This window comes from Chroicocephalus ridibundus, chromosome 12 (assembly GCF_963924245.1).
Source record: "Chroicocephalus ridibundus chromosome 12, bChrRid1.1, whole genome shotgun sequence".
NCBI lineage: Eukaryota > Metazoa > Chordata > Aves > Charadriiformes > Laridae > Chroicocephalus > Chroicocephalus ridibundus.
The window spans coordinates 10,829,471-10,845,136 of NC_086295.1; the positions used below are offsets into that span (position 1 = coordinate 10,829,471).

The 15,666-nt window shown below is 45.4% G+C and overlaps 1 protein-coding gene across 1 annotated transcript in view; it reads left to right on the plus strand.

Moving 5' to 3' along the window:
• Positions 1-15,666, plus strand: part of SLC13A3 (solute carrier family 13 member 3) — a 28,431-nt gene extending 12,765 nt beyond the window's left edge. Inside the window, exons 4-13 of the mRNA XM_063350287.1 lie at positions 3,674-3,740; positions 4,462-4,647; positions 5,561-5,686; positions 8,064-8,159; positions 9,879-9,983; positions 10,964-11,061; positions 12,337-12,449; positions 12,797-12,958; positions 13,302-13,439; positions 14,024-15,666. Coding sequence (XP_063206357.1) covers positions 3,674-3,740; positions 4,462-4,647; positions 5,561-5,686; positions 8,064-8,159; positions 9,879-9,983; positions 10,964-11,061; positions 12,337-12,449; positions 12,797-12,958; positions 13,302-13,439; positions 14,024-14,209 — 1,277 coding nt within the window. The 3' untranslated portion in view covers positions 14,210-15,666. The remainder of the gene's footprint in view (positions 1-3,673; positions 3,741-4,461; positions 4,648-5,560; positions 5,687-8,063; positions 8,160-9,878; positions 9,984-10,963; positions 11,062-12,336; positions 12,450-12,796; positions 12,959-13,301; positions 13,440-14,023) is intronic.

Sequence of the window (15,666 nt, forward strand, 5' to 3'; positions counted from 1 at the left end):
CTCTGAAATGATTTGGGTGTGTAGTTGTGACTGTAAATACAGTAGAGTTTGGGAATACATAAAATCAAGACCCCCCTTGCCCTAGGCATTGGCAAGCACTAAATTAACGTCCTTGGCTCACAAGGCTTACAGTGGTGAGAGAAGCCAGAAAAGGCAAAGTGAGGGGCCTGCAAAGAGAATGAATAAAGTGATGCTTTGCAAATACCATGTGATGGCGTGATGATGCATTTTTCTTTTGAGGTAGAGACTTATAAAAGAAATAAATACAAGTGATGGAGGGGTCATCTGAAAAATGTACAACATCAAAATGCAAGTTTTCTTGTAGACTTCTTATTTGAACTTTAGTGTCCTGAGGTGAACTCAGCCTTTTCTGTAATCTTTCTGAATGGATGAGAAAAGCTGAGTTCCTTGAAGGAAGCCCTAAACCTGAAGTCAGTCAAAAGCGTCGAATCCGGTGTTACCTCTAGGAGCGGAGAGGTGAAGGTGAGCTTTCTGCAGGGGGTTCCTGCCTGTCGGGTGTCGTCTGCGGCCAGGGCTGGTTGCACATCTCCAGTGGGGCTGTCCCGGTTAGTTTTTTCACAGGCCTGATGAAACCCAACCAAATGTAAGGAACGTGCATGTGAGAAAAAGGAATACTCATTTCATAGTTTACTTAATTTTTATAATCCAACTGAATCGGAATCTGTGTTGCAAAAAAGACAGGCAGATTTAATAGCGAAGAGGACTGTATGTGGAAGCAAACTTTTACAATGGCATATGATAAAGAATATCTCGGATATGCTTTAATAATACTGTAGTAGTGTCCAGGAGGCTAAAAAATACTTGGGTGGCTAAAAAAAAATATTAAAAATATATTAAAGAATATGTAGCATGTAAAAGCATTTGGTTTTCTGAAGAAATCTCAACAAGTGTATGAAACCAGCTTTGTGAAAGGCTTTGCTTACGCACACAGTGCCAGAATTAAAGCGGTGTCTCTGATCAGTTGGTCACGCTTTTTTGCTGAGGAGAGAACCTCAAGGTCGCAATCGCTTATGTCTGTGCTCAGCCATGTGGGCAGCATGTTATAGAGCGGTAAATGTTGGCATGCCTATGTCATTGATAGCTAAAATTTGGTGGAGTGTTTTGTTGATTTTGACCCTATTGGCTACTGATGGCAGAATGCAGTTAGATGAGCTTTGGTGGCTGAAGTCCCAGCTGGTTCTGGTTGATCCAAGCAGGGTTATAAACTGAACACCAACAGGCTTTTTTCAACTTCCAGAACTTTCCTTTTGGAGGTGGGTTATAGATGCCCTACAACTCTATCTGACATCTCCAGCCCTAAACCCAAACTGTGTGATAGACATGTGACAAACTGGAAACCACTGTGCTAGTGAGCCTGACCACCTGCGCTCTGCCCACTAACCCATCATTGGCAATATCTCATTTCTCTGAGCAGCTTAAGTATCTCCTGGTAAAAATCACAAGAAACTATCTCCATCCTTTTTTTTTTTTTTTCTGCATAGAAAATATCTTCTGCAAATTCAAGATAAACTGCAGCCAGTGCTTGAGGTGTTTCGTTGGGTCGCAGACCTGGAAATGAGGTCTCTGAAGCGGCAGGTGGGAAATGTGCATTTTTGGACACCGCTGCCTGGTTTGGCTGCCTGACCCCAGCCCTGCTGGCAGGGTACAGCCCCAGGAAATACTCCTTCTCAGGCCTTTTCAACTTTTTAGAAGTAATAAAAACGTCACTAAAGCCAAACTTATTTAGGACAAGCCTTTCTGCCTCTAAGGTATACAAGGTATTTGAGTTAAATGGCCACTGAATACTGCTTGGTGAGAGATGTGTACAGCCAGGTCCTGCCTCGGTGGTCTTTGGCCTTTTCTGACTTACGGACCTGTAACAATTTTCAACTGCTTTTTACAAGTTTCGTAGGAAAAGTTTGTTCTGCAGCAACTCTGGCTTTCCTGTGCATGGTTGCCTTTTGCAAACCTTCCTTGAGAGGTAACTCACAGATTGTCCTGTCAGGATGGGGTGGGAATTTGGGCTTAGCAAGGAAGAAAAAGTTGAGAAATGTTAAGAGGTAGAATGAAATATGTGCCTTTGCGGAGACAGCACTAGGCTTGAGTGGGATGGCCTTGGGCTAAATGCTTTGGGGGATCAACAGTCAACCATGGGTTAATGTTTGTCCTTCTGATTACATCCCTCCGTCCCGGCATCTTTGGGATGAAAGCTCAGCATGTGTGTGTCCAAACCAATTAACTCCAATTCAGTAAATTAGCGATGTGTAAAACATGACATTGCAAAAATCCTTGGATCACTGAGCTGGAACGAGCTCGGTGTCTTCGGCGCACACATGAATGAGTCCCGAGACTTTGACCACTGGCTAATCTCCATGCACTACTTTTGGTTTCTAGTGCATACATAGGTAGAAGAGGATGGTGTTTCAGCCTGAGGAGGGGTGCAAGGAAATTTGGGGACTGCTGGGTGGCAGTACCAGGAATTGGGCTCTGCAGGCAGTGGTCTGCAGAGCCTGGAGAAGTGCAGGGACACGGGCCTCTGGACCCAAAAATATGCAGAGACAAGAAAAGGAGCAGAGCCAGTGGTGACAGGGAAGGGCCACCTGGGCTGAAGGTGCATAAAACTCACAAGTGCTCCAGTCCTGAGGAAGAATATGGAAAATGGGGTTTAATAGCACATGTCTGCTCCCAACCTCAGGAGGTCAAGCCATGAACCAGGGCTACAAATGTCACAAGCCTTAGTGTGGGATCTGGTAAAAAAAAGTGATTGTATTGCATTTCTCTCTTTTGATTTCTGAATTCTTGCATATGTATGTGTGTGGTAGAGTGGTGTGCAGCTCCCAGTTTACTGCCAAAGAGAACATTGGTCAAAATATACCCTTTCCTCAAGTGCTCCTAAGTCCCACTTGTGTTCCCTGTGGTTGGTGATAAGGAGGACGGTGATGCAGAGTCTGTGTGAAATATGCAGGACGGTCCCTGGTAGCTGGGTATGAAACAGACTCTTCCTGTGGTTGCCCTAAACTTGTGTCAGGGACCAGTTGCTCAGCCTGCAGGGTCTGTCATTCAGGGAGGGGGTGATGGGCTTGGGAATGGTCCTTGTGGTCAGGGTGGATTTCAGAGTACCTGGTACGAAGCCTAATCCCCAAATGTGTCTGTCTCTTGCCTTTTAAGAGGGAATTACAGCTTTATGTTGACTTTGCGCTAGATATCTGCAGGGGATAACATTCTCGTCCCTTGGGAATGGCGCTCCACAGCAGGATGAGCTCCTGATGTACCTTGGGGAACGTGCCTTACAGATACGTCAGGCCCAACAGTTTTTCTTCCCAAGAAAGAGCTATGGTTACCCAAAAAATGCACCCCCCCACCCCAAACCCATGACTTGCTAACGGACACCCTGGAACTCCTGGTCATGTTAGAAGATCTGACCGGTGGCAGAAGTAGTAAAAGGACCAAGCGCCTCTGGGCGTTGAAGGAGAAGCTGGGTACTGTGGTGGGAGCGGAGCGGTGGCAGGAGGAGACAGGCTCGTTCATCCCTGCCAGGTGCTCCCGATTCTGTCCCCTTTGTCTGCACAGCCCCTCGGTAAATGGCGGTTGGTTCCTCCGTTCCTCTGTGTGGTTCAAGGAGAATTTTCTAGATGCTTTGAACTGTTTTAAAGTCCTCATCTTTCTTTTTCAGCATCTTTACAGCAGAATAAACTTTACACTGTGCCAACTGAGATGCAGTTTCTGGCAAGTACTGAGGAGTAAGTTAATTATAAAGTTTGTATTAGAGAGTTGAAAGAGAGAATTATCCCCTGAGCTAGACCAAGTTTTAGGAATTTGAAATTCAATCACTGAAATGTTTTGATTATACTAAACGTCCCAATCACTAGCAGCCTGATGATAGAAACCCTCCTCTGTGTGTGCAGCATCCTTCTGCATGTCCAAATCATTGCAGAGACTTTCCAGTCACTCTGAAATGGTAGTCAGAGGTGTCTCCTGACGGGAAATTGTGACTTGGTTTTCTCAGGAACATCAAACACACCGGTGTGAAGCTGGTGATGTAAAACCACCAGGATTTACACACTGGGGATGGTCCTGCTTTGATAACAACGATGGGAAGGAAGCATCTTTTCAGGAACAGATGTTTCTTTCCTCTTGGTGCTATCAAATTTTATTTTTTTTTTTTTTCCTTTTAGCAGTCCTGTGGACTTTATGCTAAGTGTTACAAGTTGCTGAGGGGCCGGGCAAGGCACGTGCACCCTCGGCTCCGACGGACGGGTGCTGAGGGTGCTCTGCCCTCTGCGAGGCTGCAGTTCACCGAGCAGACCCCTCTGCTGCACTGAGCTGCTTAGGTGTCCTTGAGGACAGTGTTAGCTTGGATTTCTAAAAAACTGGGAATTTTCCATCTGTCAAGGCTCTGAAGTGGTTGCGCTGTACTTAAACCAGGTCTTTCACTGGATTCTCTTTTGGACTGTTTTAAAGCAAAGATCTGACGGAGGAGAAGGAGGTTACCACTGATACTCTCTCAGACTTAAAGAAGGAGGAGGAATACAAAACAAATATATGGAAAGGTTTCCTCATCTCAATCCCATATGCAGCCAGCATCGGAGGTACAGCCACGCTGACGGGAACTGCACCAAACCTCATCCTCCTGGGACAGCTCAAGAGGTATGGGAGGCCATCCTGGAGAGCCCTGTAAATCCTGGAAAACAGAGACATGTTCTCCATCCCTCTAGGAAATTTCCTTTTGGGCCGAGAGCTAGTTTAGAAAATTTATGCCCTTCCAGAACATTCTGAGAAACTTTGTGAGCAGATGAAAGCAGAGGGTGGTTGTATCGGCCTTAGCTGTAATAAGCAGGTTTCCAGTGTACCCAGCCAGGCTGTCAGCCAAGCTGGTGCATATGTGCTTCGCCTTCCTGATGCTCTTAATCCCTTTGAATTTAATGGGACTTGACTACACGCTTACAATTAACCTGGTAACTGTTCTGATGAAACAGGCCGTGTAGTGTTTTGTGAGCAATTACATCCAGTGCTGTATGGTAGAAAGAAAAATAAGGAACCCACTACTTCTGGCCTGTTTTCTTAATCATAAAAGATGCCTCCTGTGTGCATAGGAACAGAAATTTGTGCCATCCTAAGTGCCCACAGGCATTTCTTAACTTTGCTGGCCTCTACAAGTAGTTTGTTGAGGCTCTCCTAGGCATGTACAGCATCCCTATGAGGTTCGTGCTCAGACTCCCCAGCAGTTATCGTAGCAGGGTTTAATCCTGGGTCTTCAGGAATATCATTGTATGAAAGCATTAGCCACCTGGAGAGAGATCTTCCACATCTTCCCGTGGAGACTTGCGCAGCTGGGCTGGGCTGTGGGTGGCAGGGTGGCCTGGGGGGATTTGTCCCAACGCAACGCTCCCCAAATCTCCTAGTGCCCAGGTAACTGCTAATGCACACGGAGGAATAGTTCTTAGATGCACACTGGCAAGTTTGTGGGATACTTTGATGCTGATTTCAGATGTTTGCTTACCCTTAAATTGACGGGATGTTTTCCCTTCTTGCATTAACTTGATTTTTCCCGTTTGCTTAGTTATTTTCCAGAATGTGATGTGGTGAACTTTGGTTCTTGGTTTATGTTTGCATTTCCTTTAATGCTGATTTTTCTTCTCCTGGGATGGCTATGGATCTCCATCCTGTATGGAGGAATTAACCTGAGGTACGTTTATAGTCACTGTACATATATGTTGTCTGGTTCTACCAGCATTGTGCAGTACACATTCATCATCATTCTCGTATTAAATCTACTGATATCACCCAGGATCATCTCCTGGATGGTGGGGGGTTTCATAAGTAACGTCAGGATGCTATAACAAGTCATCCATTTTTAAGAAGCTGATATACAACAGGAAGATTTTAAAGATATCTCATAGTTACATACACTTTATCTAACTGAAATACATACATGTATAGAGTAGGTGTTATATCTTCATTCAATTAAACATACAATTTTTAAAGGTTGTTTTACTGGGACTGGGAGGTAAATGGCAGACTTTCATCGATAGAAGGGAAAGTGGGATCGAACTTTGAAGACCAGCATGAAATCTTGGTTCCCTTGGAATTAGTAGAAAAAAATCTCCTAGAACATAAAACCCCCCAGGATTTGTTCCTGGGGCAGAAACTTGGGTTTGGAAGAGATTACTTCACAACAGGGCTTAATTTTACAACAACGTGTTAATCTGTAACTGAGAATAACATGTTTTTCCGGTAAATCTTTGATGAATACATGCAAACCCTAGTGTACACTACTTAAAATGGTTGCAGCATTGCCATGCTGATTCATTTGGAGCCCTTTTTCCCCCTGCACACTCACATATGTGATAGTAACAAACTCACAGTCTTGCTTCCTCCAGGGACCAGAATTTTTAGTATTAGAAAAGTCTTTAATTGTTATTTTGAGTTAAAAATGCAAATAAAGAGGGGAAAAAAAAAAAGAGAACAGGTGTCCAAATATTTACATTGTCTCCGAGACAGGAAAAAATCAATGGGAAAGTTTCTATCCGGAAAATGCCGCAACGTCGGTCCTTAAGTTGCTCATGGGGCTTCGCAGGAGGCTCTGCCTGCTGCTGTGGGATGCTCTGCGGGCTCGCAGCCCCTCTGCATCGCGTGCCCAGGGCTTGTGCGATGCAGAGCCTGAATTCCCGTGTCCTGTGGTGAGGGCTGGGGCACGGCCCCGGCGTCCTGCTGTCACGGCCCGGGACGGTCAGGTGAGGGAAGAGGTAGCTATGCTGGCCAAAGGCCCTGGCGAAATGCAAAGTTGCTCTTGTGCTCGGAGAACGTGATGCTTTTTGTTTTGTTTGGCTCGTCTCTGTGAGCACAAAGCCCGGCTTTATTGGGATAGCTGGGCCAGCGCAGATACCAGTATTCCCCAGTGGCGAGGTGCCTCGGAGGAGACATTGCAAAGCTGCGCAAGTACAGCCGAGCGTCTGCAGGAGCCTGTCGGGCTGCTCTGGCCGTAGCGACTGGGGGACAGTGGCTGGACTTTCTATGGGGACAAGTCCTTGGTGCCTGCAGCAGATGGACACCACTGCAATAGCAGGTCAGCTTTGCTTGAATCCAAAAGACATGAAAAGGCTTAGGTATGGGCTGGCTGAGCTGAGATGAAGCTGCCATTAATAACACCCCCCAAAAAATAAGAAATTGAAGGGCCGGGCAGATCTATTTGAGGTTCAGGAACTTCCAAATGATCAACCATTCATCCACATAGAAGATCCAGCCACGCCATCCCTTTGAATCAGTGACTGAGCGAAGGAAGCGCAGGCGCTGTGGGGCCGGGTGGGTGCATCTGATGCAGAAAGTTGGGGTTTGTAGGTTTAATCAAGGTCACAGTCAGGGTTAGAACCCAGCTTCAGCAGCATGGGATGTGATGGGAGATGAAGTGTGAGGTATGAATATATCATTTGTATGCGCATACTACAAAGGATCAAACAGTGTGTGCGGTCAGCGTGGCTGGGCTAAGAGGCTTAGCCAGGAGCACATTAACATTCCCCACCAGTTAGAAATTCCTCACATTTTTGTTGATCCTGAGCAGCATCCTGGGATCACCCAGGAAGTTGCAAGTGACTTGAGAAGTGAAGGGACAGATTAATTTTCTGTGTCACCCTCTTCCTAGTTATTCTACCTACCAAGTAGGTGTCTGGTAGAGAGGAGGAAATCCTGCAAAGAAATGAGGAAATCCTGCAATGATGGGACTTTCTTTTGGCAATCACAGCCCATGCTGGAGGAAACAGTTCAGAATATAGATGAGAGGAAACTTCCTAACCTCTGCAGGGTCTCTTTTGTATGAATGCAGAGAGAAAGGATATATAAAATAGGGACTTATTGCCTGTGTCTGCACCAGAGACCTTCATCATCAGTCTGCGTGGTCTGAAGAGAACGCAAACTGAGCCACCAGAGATGTGCAGCTCTTTGAAACTTGGCAGAGCAGGCCCTGAAGGAGTGCATCGTGTGTGCCTGCGCCGCAGTAGTAAATGCAGCATTTACTGTGTGTCGGGTACACTAGAGGCATGTAAAGGTATAACTGTGTTTCTTGGCAGGGGCTGGAGAAATAAAAAGTCAAATATAAGAGCGGATGCAGAAGCCCGAGCCAGAGAAGTGATAAAGGAGGACTATCAGAAACTGGGTCCAACAAAGTGAGTCATAAAGTAGTGATTGAAATGAAAAAGAAGTCAAGTGGGTTGGAAATGTCCTGTCTTAAGAGTGGAGAACTGGGGGAAATGGAGTTTTTTAGAAGAAAATTAAATAGATGTTTCCACTCAGAGTGTTTGTAACCTGCCAAAGTTTGCTTTTTTGCATGCCCCAGCCTCTCCACCTTCACTAACAGGAATAATTGCACATAGCAGCTTGTACTCAAATCTTCTCAAGAACAAAGTTCGTATTATGGAGTGAATTCATGCTGGGTTGTTTCATTACTGTTTGTAATTTTTCTACTCCAGGGACAAAACCAATCCTCTGTGTGTTATGTACTAGCCAACACGGGCTAAATTTTGAAGGTTTGTGCATACCTCTTGTGCGCAGCAGGAAGCTTTTGCTGAGGAAGCTGATGAATCATATGATAGATATGAATCATATAGAATGTGGATATACATTAAGAATGCTTAATAGCTGCTCAAAGAAAGTCCATGGAAAGAAGTCAGATCCATGTCATGGAAAACGTTATTTTTTTCTGAATAACTCATTCAACTGTATTAGGTGAAGAAAGAACAAGACTCTTTTAGCTTCTTATTGTGGTTTCTCAAAGGTATTGTCTTCTGGAAAAAGCTTGGTGCAAGTTGCAGTGATGGGGATCATGTTTTGGAGAAAGGAACAAGCAGAACCTGAGTTTTAGACTTACGAGAAATGCCAAAAAAAGAGGGAAGCAGGAAAAGCTGAGTGTCTCCAAGAATCAAACCAGCCACTGATATTATAGGCAACCAGGGATAGTGAAAGTTTTTTAAACTGTATGTCTTAATCTTAAATCGTCTGTGTTTCTCCATCTGTAAAATAATATTTTCATACAGCAATGCTGTGAAGATTCAGTGATGTTTGTGTCGTGCTATTGACATTGTAATTATTGCTCTTGTGCGGAAAATGGAGTGGTTCTTCAAAGACAATTGGCTGTGCCTGTGCTGTAAATGAAAGAAATTGGTTTATTTGTTCCATTCAGTACATTATCGAGCAGCCTGCAAAATGTCTCCGAAAGAATCAAAGTCCCACTTTGAGGTCTAGAAGTGAGAAAGTCCATTAAGCTGTGCTCTGCCAATTCGATTAGCAATCCCATAACTTAAAATCAATGCAAGTGGCCTCTTCCCAACGGTTTAAATGACCTTCCTTGTGCTTGGAGAGATTTTAAACAGTGTTTTGAGGCATTGTCTTGGTTAAATCTTGTCTCCACTAGAGTCAAGCCTGGTACTTAGCAAATGATACTACCATTTGCCCTGCTGTTTGTCATGTGTCTAAGGGATACTGCTTAGGTTTGGACCTCGACCGTTTGTTCCTGCTGTCTCGCATATGATTTGAATCTCAGCCGTCCGTTTACGTTGCTTGAACTGGAGTGAAACCACCCCTGACTGACCATGCCGTAGGGACATCCCAGAGGGCAGCCGTGAGAGGAGTCACCACGAGAAGCTGCTTGGCCCTTCCCCTCTGCCGCAGCCAGAGGGTCAACCTTGCAAACGCCTGTTGTGACATCTGGGCATTCCTGATGCCCGTCTTGTCTCTCCTTAATGTCTTCCAATAAGAGATAATTGCTGGCAGATATCAGTATTTGCAAATAGGTTAACAATCTATTCCGATGTTTCACTGTCGTTATTTTTAGAAAACCTGCCTAACGTCTCACATCAGCATTTTAACTGGATTTCTTTTCATCTTAGGTTTGCGGAACAGGCAATTTTCTTCTTCTTCTGCATGTTTGCAATCATGCTATTCTCCAGGGATCCCAAATTCATCCCAGGCTGGGCAAGCTTGTTTGCACCAGGGTAAGATTTTATTTTCATTCCTCCATCACATTTTTCAAAAGCATTTCCAAGTCGTTGAGATTCCTGGGTTTCTGATTGCATTGCCTAAACTATTACTCAGGTTTTCTGGAATAAATTAAACTGGACTTCAAGTAGCAGACCCAGATTTATTGTTTCTGTCTCCCGGATGAGGTACATGAAGCCTGGTGGGAAGCTGGCATACGTCTATCTGAAGCCACCCCTAAGGTTTTAATGTTGGGAACGCTGTTTATAGGTAGATTTACAGTGAAATACTGAATTCTTTATGTGATCCACTGATTTCACTGGCAGGAGATGACCCTGAGTGCTATCCTGTCTGTTTGGCAAGTTTGTCTCCCCTGTGACATCCATACCTTGGGAAGAGAACGGACAGTTGGAGAATGCTAAAGCTCAGAGAGGGTGTTGTAATTTCTTAACAGAAGAGACCTTCATAGTTTTTTCTAAAATAAATCCATAGCTTAGTAAATGATTCCTTAATACAACAAAGTAGTTATGGACTTTTTCCTCATCCGTTAATAGCTCCTTGCAATCGAACACATGCTTAAGCTCTTTACTGGATGGAGCCTGCCTTTCATCTCAGAGTCTGAGCGTTTTGCAGAGCTCATATAAATGAGATGGTTTGGGCTGTGCCTCTCTTCCTCCCTGCAATGAGCTGAGGAAACTTGTCCTCACAACCCCTCATGGCCTGATCACGGCTCGGCAATCAGAACAGCCAGAGCATCGGTGCGGTCGGGATTAGGTCTTGGTTTTTACATTTGTAGGGCAGCTTTTCTAGGGGGTTCACAGCCCATCGTAGAAATGTAGCTCGGCAGGGAATTAAAAAAGAACTGAACTGTGAACAATGAGCGTTGTTCAAACCTGATGGAAACTTGTAATCTTCTTTGGTTAAATCCCTGTTTTCATAAACTTTGTAATTCTACAGGCTTGTGCTTCTTACAAGTGTTTCTGCTGCTTTTGGACAGGTTTATCTCAGATGCAGTCACGGGCATCACCATTGTGATTATACTGTTCTTCTTCCCTTCGCAAAAACCTTCCTTCAGGTGGTGGTTTGACATGAAAGGTGAGTAGGAGACCCCCCTGGGCAGGGACTCTGCCCTTGCCTGTGCTCTGGCAGGGCAGGCGTGGAGCAAGAGCCAAGCTGTCTCCCCTTGGACCTGCCCCAGCCCACAGCAGCTGCGCTGGCCGTCTGGAGCAGCGTGGTTTGAAGGTGCAATTTGATCATACAGAGGCTTTTTTTCTGAAGTGCCAGAAGAGGTTTAGCAGTCACTGCCCTGCTGCCGATTGCAGGAATGACTCAGTTGCTCATGTAGCTGTCGGAGATGATGCCATGGCGGGTTGAAGCGAACCAAAATCGGTGTTGATTTACCATAGCAGACCCGATTGTGAAACGGAGCTTTGGTTGCTGACTCACAAACAGCTCCTGTCCCTCAGCGGGGAGCATGAACCTCTGAGACGGCAGAGCTGGGCGAGTTATCCTTACTCAAAAATAGGGGCCTTTCCTCAGTTCCCAGAATGATTTAGAATTTAAACTCATAAAACCCAAACTTCCCAGCCGGTTTTAGTACCAGGAGTCTTTTGAAATCTTGGGTCTGGCCTCTTGACTAGCAATGAGACACAAATTTTAATTCATAAGCCACTTGGAATAAGAGATGGTCTTAATGTGGAGGTGCAGCTGATGAAGGCCCTTTGTGGATGGTGCCGCACTGCTTGGGGTCTACGGGAACAAAATACCTGCTGCTCTGAGTCATGCATGTTTATTGTGCTGTCCATATGCAGGAAGATATTTAATCAGGCCTCCTCTGGATAAAATATACATGCCCTTGTTCAGCAGAAAATTACAGTCCCATTAGTGCGTCCTTCCATATGACAGAGCTCACTTCATCGTGTATTAAGAGATGGCCTTTAGGGGAGATGAGCTCTTCACTATAAAACTCGCCGGCTGTTGAATGGCTATTGGAAAATTAATAACATCTTCATAATTCAAATGATAGAAGATTTCCTTCTTCTGCGGACTCCTATCTGTTGAAGAAAATGTTTATGTCTATTAGAGAGAACATTAACCTGATATTAAATGTTGCCTCAAGAAAGCCTCTAAGAAAACTTTTAAGTGCTAGAATTCTTTTCTTTTCCTTTTTTTTTTTTTAAAGATCTGATATTAAGTTAAATGATCTTTTAATTGTCTAGCTTAAGAGATTCCATATGTATATTTTGTCAGCAACTCATGGTTAGTGAGCTGCAGCACTGATGTCAGGCTCATGATGTCATTCTGTCAGATGATGCCTGATGTGCTCCTCTTTGGGTGGGTGTTTGACATCGGGGTTTTCTCTTCATCTAGCACCAAACACTGAGACGCAGCCCTTGCTGACTTGGAGGAAGGCTCAAGAGACGGTGCCCTGGAACATCATCTTGCTGCTTGGAGGAGGCTTTGCCATGGCAAAGGGCTGTGAGGTGAGGCCCCCCGCAGATGCCCCGTTGCAGTCATCCTGCCCGACAGAGTTGGATTTTATCGGGGTATCACTTGGGCTTCTCATTTGGCTCTGGGAAATTTGCATCTGTGGGGTCACAACACTTGAAGGACATGTTTCGCAACTCCGAGTGACAGCAATGCAGGAGGTTAAGAGACCTTGCAACTCCTTTCAAACTGCTTGCTGTTAACTACCCTGAGGACGCTGCGTATAGGTGCTTGCATGGGTGGGTGAAGGTCGTACGTAATTTGCGGTACTAGGAAAGGGTCAGTTCACCTGCAGGGACGCAGGAGCTCCGCTCTCCAGGTGGTCTGCTCTCCCCTTCTGCAGGAGTCCGGTTTGTCTGTCTGGATAGGAGGCCGCCTGCATCCCTTGGAGGGTGTGCCACCGCCCGTGGCTGTCATCCTCATCACGATTGTCATCGCCTTATTCACGGAGTTTGCCAGCAACACAGCCACTATTATCATCTTTCTGCCTGTCTTGGCAGAGCTGGTAAGGTATTCCCATGGCAGCTCCTCTGCTCTCCTCCTCGCTCTGCCCCTTGCACGGGCAGGTTTGTGTCGCGTCTGTGCTGTGACGGGCACCATGTGGTTCTCCTGCCCCTGGGCTTCAGGGGCTTTGAAATCCTTGGGAGCAACAAAGCAAGTGCCTGTAGCATAATGTGGACACCGAAGGATAATAATCCTTCAGACGCTGTTGGCGAGATGTGTGATTGTTTGTCATGGAGTGTGGGATACAGCTCTGCACGATGCACTAGCTATTTGCAGTCTTTGATATATCTGCCTGTGACTCCAAATCCCCAAGGTACAATTTCTGTTCCTCTCTGTTTTTCAAGGCCATTCGTCTGAAAGTAAATCCCCTCTATTTAATGATACCAGGAACTATAGGATGCTCCTACGCATTCATGCTGCCAGTCTCAACACCTCCTAATTCAATTGCGTTTTCTTCTGGACACTTGATGGTCAAGGACATGGTAAGTTCTTTTAGATAATGCTGGAAACAATCGGTCTGAGTGGAGTGTTTAGAAAAGGAATTTTCAGGAGTGCTACAAGTTCAACATGTGCTAAAGTGAAAAAACAGAAGTCTAATATTGTTCTCAGCAGTGTCTGAAGGCACAGGTATATGGAAGGAGCCCTGTGAAATTTGGAGCCACTGTGGCTCCAAATGGTGACAAAGCTGGTCTTGAATATGCTCAGCATCTCCCAGACCCTGCTCCTGCTCCTGCCAGTGTCAGCAGCTCAACTTTCATGGGCTTCTGGGTGCAGGAAATGTTCCCCAGCTCAGAGAAATAAAGTTTATGAGTAAAATTAGGCTCAGTCCCAGTTCCTGCTCACATTCCTGAGGCTAAACAGATGTTCATGTTTTTGATGGATCAAAGCTTGGTAAGCATCTGCAGAATGGCCTTTGTGGCTTAAGAAAGTCCACTTAAGATGTTGCTAATATTAACGGCAATTAAGCCTTCCATTTCTATAATGTTTATATTCAAATAGCTTCATGCTTCACATGCTGTAGTTGTCCAGTCTAAACTCAACAGTTGACTTTGTATTTCTTTTGTAGGCAAGAACTGGGTTGCTCATGAATCTTATGGGAGTTCTGCTTCTTAGCTTGGCAATGAACACGTGGGCCAAGAGCATCTTCCAGCTGGGGACCTTCCCTGCATGGGCCAACATCCATGCAGAAAATGCCACCTCACTCTTGACAGCTGTAGAAAATGTCACTTTAAGTGCACTAAATAAAATATGAACAAAGCCACCCCCGGGGAAGGACTCACTCACTTAGGACTTGGGCACTGGAATCGTCAGAGTATGCACAGGAGGAAAGCCACGTGGCTGCTCACACTGTATGGGACCCTCTGGTTTAATTTTATTTTTAGAAATACTGGTCGGTGTCACAACATCCATTTGTTCTTTTCTCTGAAGATCTTTCCCCACCTTCCACAGGTACCAGTCAGACTCTCCCAGAGTCCATCTGTCGTAGGTGGTTGTTAACTGGACAACCCTGTAAGCGTTGAGCATCTTTGGGTAGATGCCTCTTCCCCCGTGAAAGCTAGCGAGCTTTGCTGCTCCAGCTTCTGATACCCTACCTCGTTTTGCAGAGTAGCCCTGGGAACAGGGTGGAGGCAACTGGATTATTTACGTGCAACCCAACGTGAGTGAGTGTATCAAAATCTGGCCGGGGGGAAGGCGGCGTGGCCAGGTGCTTCTAGCAGGATGTGAAGGATGGGGTCTCATCACCACCTCATGAGTAATTCTCTTGTGGAGGATGAAGACTATTTCTTCGGGTTTGTGTGTGAAGGGATGATTCAGGAGATGCGTTGGTAGGACTCGGTGCCTTACTCCATGATTTGGAAACAGGAAGGCAACAGTTTGTTTCCAAACACGTTCAGTGTTTTGAAAACCTGGGGCAGTAATTGCTGCCTGGTTCTTTGCACTGAGTACACAGATGGGGGTTTGGGACCAAATTAATTTCTGACGTGACTTTGGGCATCGGTGGTGGTTCACCGTTGGTGAACGTGGCCAGTCTTAGGTTTGTGAGATTGACTCACTCATGAGCGACCTGCCGAGTCACAGGTCAGAGGACAAGTTGCATTGGAATATTATTGACATTTCTGAAAAATAGGCTTTGATTCTTGACATCTTTTTAAATCAGGTTGCTTGGGTACTTTCAATGAAAGCATTGCAAATTGACTGTGATTTTAATCACCATTTTATCTGATTTTTTTTTTTAATTTTCTGTAAGAACCTAAAATATTTGATTTTAAAGATCAGTCACTGAAAGAGATGGATTGCAAGACGAAGGATATGATTCTTGGTTTAGGGAAGGTGAGCGACTGGATCCCTGTGCTGGGACGGATTTCTCTGAGGATGTAAACTGGTGGAGCTGGCAAGGTGGTCTGGCTCGGGGTAGGGATCCAGCACATCCCCTTGTTCCTGTGCTGCTGATAAACCCCGGGGCCAGGAGGGAGAGCTGGTGGGGTGATGCTCACCAGCCACGGTTGCTGTGCTGCTGCGGGGGCTTACCCTGGGGTGGCATGGTAGGTAGGGACTTGTTGGGGTTGAACCGAGACCACCAAAACCGATTGAGTGTGGAACTTTGATCAGTCAAGTTCAAAAAAAATCCTTAATGTTCAACGAAATCCTTAAGTTCAACAAAATCCTTAATGATTGTGGAAAACGTACAATAAAGCACATTTGTTAGCA